Source organism: Trypanosoma grayi, assembly GCF_000691245.1.
Source record: "Trypanosoma grayi strain ANR4 Tgr_1204_V1, whole genome shotgun sequence".
NCBI lineage: Eukaryota > Euglenozoa > Kinetoplastea > Trypanosomatida > Trypanosomatidae > Trypanosoma > Trypanosoma grayi.
Window position 1 is genome coordinate 1 of NW_008826823.1, and position 4,439 is coordinate 4,439.

A 4,439-nucleotide genomic window follows, 5' to 3' on the forward strand; every position below is an offset into this window, starting at 1 on the left:
GCAGAGGGGGAGGCCACTGCCGCAGCGGAGAGGGCAAAAGAAGTGGCAGATCTTGCGCGGAGAGTGGTGGCGTTGTGCGGTAGTGTCGTGGAGGGAGCCAAGAGTGCAGTAGAGAGCTTCTTGGGGGTAGTGGAACTTGCAGGCCATGGAGCAGCTAAAGCTGATGAGGCAGACGGGGACGCGAGGTTTGCCGCATTAAACGTCCAGAACAGTCAGGTATCAAGGTGCGTAAAGGCGGAAGAGGGCGCTAAAAAGGCAGCAGCAAAGGCTGAGGAGGCGCTGAAGAGGGCCACGAAGGCAAAAGAGAGCCTTTTAAAGGGTGAGGAGAATGCCCAGGCGGCTGTGAATAAGGCGGGAGAGGTGGCGGCGCGTGCTGAATCTGCTGATAAGCTTCTTGAAAGGGCGACGGGCAATGCCAAGGAGGCAGGGAGACTCGCTACTGCCGCGTTGAATGCAGCGGAAGCCGACTGGCTACGGCTGGCTGAGGATGAGGCGCAGCGGGCACAGCAGCAGAAGCAGGAGGCGAAGGTTGCAGGCGCGGGTGGTGGCTCCCACGGCACACCACCGGCAGCGGGGGGCGGCGACACTCCGTTGGCCGCCGCTCCTTCCCGTGGGACTGCAGTGTCCTCTCCAGCACAGGGCGGGGGTGAGGCGCCGATGCCGAGCGGGCGAAGCCTGGGAGAGAGTCAAGGCTCCGCCGACCTCGTTGAAGCGGGGATCGGGCGGGCCGGCGCTGCTGAACTGGTGCCGGGGACAAATACGGAAAGCATGGGTACACGTGATGTGCGTGATGTGAGTGTTGCCTCCCCGCCAGAAGGCACGGCTGCGGACGCTGTGAGTGTGCCTGAGCCTGTGGTGGAGGGAAGGTTGCAGGAGAGTGGCAGTGCCGACGGCGGCGGCGGCTCAGCGTTGCTACGCCCATCGTTGCTTGTTCTTCTGCTTGGGGCGCTGACCTGTCTGGCTGTGTGCTGAGCTGTGTGTGTGTGTGTGTGTGTGTCGCAGGGATTCTTTTTTAATTGCTCCAAGCTGTGAGGCGTGAGTTCTGATGGCCGACACCTTTGGCTCTTCTCGTGTTCCAGCTGTTTTGTGGGATGTGTGGCTTTCCACTAAATAATGATGATTTCTGCGGCCTTGTGTGCCGCTAGAGTCAACACTCCTTCTTTGTTTTTTGTTTTATTTTGCTTGGGCTTTGCTTTGCGCATGAACGTGAGTGCGCCGCCCCTCGATAACTGTTTCCATTGCGTGCCCCGCTGCTGCTGGGGGTTATTGCCTCCACTGCCATGCGGTGAGCGGCGTGAACGCGGGCGTGTCGATGATCTCGATGTTGTTGTTAAGGTCTGCTGGGTGTGCAAAACGGCAGACACTAAGATTCTTTTCGTTTCATTGCTGGCTCACTGCGGTGCGTCTGGGCTGACCCCTTAATGCTCCGCGATCATCCCTGTGCTCGATGTCGCAAGGGAGGAGACCGTGCTTCTGTGGTGTTGTTCTTGATTGGGCTTTGCTTTGCACTGTGATGTGCGTTGGCCACGCGCCATTTTCTTTAATTTAATGTGCGATAACACACACGCACACACCATAGGCTCGTGGGAGAGCGGCTGAGGCTACGGGCCCGCCTTCTCGCAGCTTTGTTTGTTTCTTTGCGTCCGGTGCGGTGCTGCCGTGTGCTGTGCTCCTTTGCATCGGTGTGCGGACACCGCGTGAATGCAGACCCGCATGCATACGTGTGCGAGGAGCGAAGCGCAGCAGTGCACGATTGCGGAGGTGTGCGGCGGCACCGCAGTTGTTTCCGTCTTCCCTCCTTTTTGTTTGGGGTTTGTTTGGGTGGAGGTGCTGTGTGGGGCTGTGTGGCGCTCAATAATCTGTGTGCGGTGAGTGGTGTTGGCGTTGGTGCTGTGGTGCCGCCCGAGTCGCGGTGCTCCTCTCTGCTGGTCTGTGTGCGGGTGCGGCTGCAGTGGGCTGCGTGTGCTTCTTCTCTTGCTCACCGACAAGCGACTTCAGTGATACTGCTGACAGTGACGATGCTGCGCCACGTGCTGTGCTTGGTGGTCCTCACGCTGTGCTGCTGCACGTCTGTGTGCGTGGCTGCTGCTGGTGCACCTCAGGAGGCAGGTAAATTGCAGCTTGTAAACGGCGGCGCGACGATAACACTGACGGAAACAGTTGAAACCGGCAACTGCACAGCATCGCCCCCTCCCCCTCCGGCTACTGGGGTAAACAAGGATGTTACTATCTCCACTAAGGTTGCTTTGAGGAAGAAGGAGGGTGAATCACAAGAACCGACAGAAATGGCAAATGGTCCGTCTATGACAGTCAAAGTTCCCGATGGGTACAAATTGACGCTGAAGACCTCACTGGATGTTAAATGCACGAAGAAAGCAGGAGATAGTTCTAGCACCGCTGGAAAAAGCTGCCCAGTGACGGACACTAAAGCAGCTGACAGCGACACCATCACTTATGTTGTTGCTGTGAAGCCCACTACTTCTGACCAGCCTGCTGTAAATACTCCGGAGACACAAAACCATGAAGTGAAGGTCCCACCTGAGCACGATGTGAACATTGTGGCGAAACTTGTGGCTGCATGCGTTCCGCCACCTACAAGTGAGCCACCTCTTCCAACAATACCGAAAGCAAATCCTGACCCTCGAGAAAAGGACACGCTTGACAGCAAATTGCCTGATTTAGGCCCTACTTCACCCGAATCTCCCCCACTTGATGACGATTCCATCACAACAGAAAGGCGCAAAGGGAAGACTCAGGAAGGAGCGCAACTTCCACAAGACGGCACCAAATCACTTGACACCGCCACAAGCAGAGAAAAAGTAAACGGTGAACGCACCGGTGGAGAAAAGGGCAGCGATGCCAGCAACAAAGTCACTCCTCCAACTTCCAGCGAGGCAGAGGGCACAGAAACAGACAACTCCGTCACAGTGAGTGACGCCGACCACACTGCCCCCACAGCCACACCTCAATCAGGGACCAACACCGAAGGGGCTCCCAACGCTGATGCCGGTACGTCCACCTCTGCGGGAGAGGGCGTGAACCTTCCTGACCGCAACACCGACGCCAGCAGCAGCAGCAGCACTGCATGGGTGCGTGCCCCACTGTTGTTGCTGCTTGCCTGCGTGGCCGTGTTGTGAGACGTGCCTGTGTGAGCGTGCAGGGGGCGACGATGGCCTCGTAATAATTGCGTTGAGTCCCGAGGGCTGCGTTCTTCATTATAAAGATTCTTTTGTTTTCATTTCATTGCTGCCCCGTTGTGGGCTGGGCGCTGTTTAATTCACCTGTGATTGCACTCACTTGTGCTGTGTGTGTGTTGTCCGGGAGGCGTCTGTTTGTTTCTTCTCTGGGTGTGTTGGGGCTTTGCTTGCTGCTGGGCGTTGTGTGCGGCCTGCCCTCTAACTGATATCACTTGTTGGGTGGTTCACTGTGCTGCGGTGCACTGTGTTGGTGCCGTGTCCCTCTCGCTCTCTGTGTGTGTGCCACCTGCTGTGCTCCTCCTCTCCCCCGCAGACACAGGTGGTCCCAGGCTCCATTGACGCTGATGCTGCGCCACGTGCTGTGCGTGTTGGCCCTCGCGCTGTGCTGCTGCACCTCTCTGTGCGTGGCTGCTGCCGCTGCTGAGCTCCCAGGTGAGTTGCAGCTTGCTACTGGCGACGCGAAGATAACGCTGACTGGGGCAGTTGATGCCACTAACTGCAGGCCGCAGCCCACATCAACGACTGGGGAAACCAAGACGGTTACCATTTCCACTGCGGTTACTTTCGCGAAGGGTGCCTCAGAAGAAAAAAAAATAATTCCGGATGTACCGTCTGAGACAGTCAAAGTTCCCGTTGGGCACAAGTTGACGCTGAAGACCTCACTGGATGTTAAATGCACGAAGAAAGATAAAGCTAGTTCCAGCACCGCTGAAGAAAACTGCCCATCGGCGGAAGCTGAAACAGCTGACAGCGACACCATCACCTATGTTTTTACTGTGACGCCCACTACTTCTGAGCAGACTTCTGACAAGATTCCGGAGACACAAACGCGTAAAGTGAAGGTCCCAGCCGGGTCCGAAGTGAAGCTCATTGCGAACGTTGTGGCTACGTGCGCTGCTGTATCAGTGACTCACTCATCAACACCGTCCACACAGCTCAGATCTCCCGGTGGAGGAAGAGGGGAGTCCCTTGATAGCGACGACCCTGAGAGAGCTCTTACCACACAGAAATCTCAACCATCCGAGCAAAAACCTCTCAAAACAGAGACAGACAATCATCAGACTCAGGGCGGACAGACGCCTCAACAATCCAACACTCCAGTGGGTGACCCCTCCACGGGAGATCCAAGGCAAACTGATCAAGTTGATGCCGGTGAAAGTAGCAATGCAGAAAGCAAAGACGTCCCCGCTCCAACTTCCAGCGAGGCAGAGAGCACAGAAGCAGACAACTCCGTCCCAGTGA

At 56.8% G+C, this 4,439-nt stretch overlaps 4 protein-coding genes across 4 annotated transcripts; all 4 read left to right on the top strand.

Annotated features, from left to right (window-relative positions):
- Window positions 1-657: 657 nt before the first annotated feature.
- DQ04_12041000 (hypothetical protein) lies at window positions 658-972 on the top strand (the record flags this gene model as incomplete). Its single annotated transcript, XM_009316667.1, has 1 exon — window positions 658-972. One exon carries the CDS (start codon window positions 658-660, stop codon window positions 970-972), a length of 315 nt encoding a protein of 104 aa, XP_009314942.1.
- A 141-nt stretch (window positions 973-1,113) lies between these two features.
- On the top strand, window positions 1,114-1,422 carry DQ04_12041010 (hypothetical protein; the record flags this gene model as incomplete). Its single annotated transcript, XM_009316668.1, has 1 exon — window positions 1,114-1,422. The coding sequence occupies one exon, from the start codon at window positions 1,114-1,116 to the stop codon at window positions 1,420-1,422; it is 309 nt and encodes a 102-aa protein (XP_009314943.1).
- Window positions 1,423-2,018: 596 nt separating this feature from the next.
- DQ04_12041020 (hypothetical protein) lies at window positions 2,019-3,137 on the top strand (the record flags this gene model as incomplete). Its single annotated transcript, XM_009316669.1, has 1 exon — window positions 2,019-3,137. The coding sequence occupies one exon, from the start codon at window positions 2,019-2,021 to the stop codon at window positions 3,135-3,137; it is 1,119 nt and encodes a 372-aa protein (XP_009314944.1).
- A 404-nt stretch (window positions 3,138-3,541) lies between these two features.
- On the top strand, window positions 3,542-4,439 carry DQ04_12041030 (hypothetical protein; the record flags this gene model as incomplete). Its single annotated transcript, XM_009316670.1, has 1 exon — window positions 3,542-4,439. A coding segment is annotated over one exon (898 nt), but the record flags the coding sequence as incomplete, so codon positions are not given.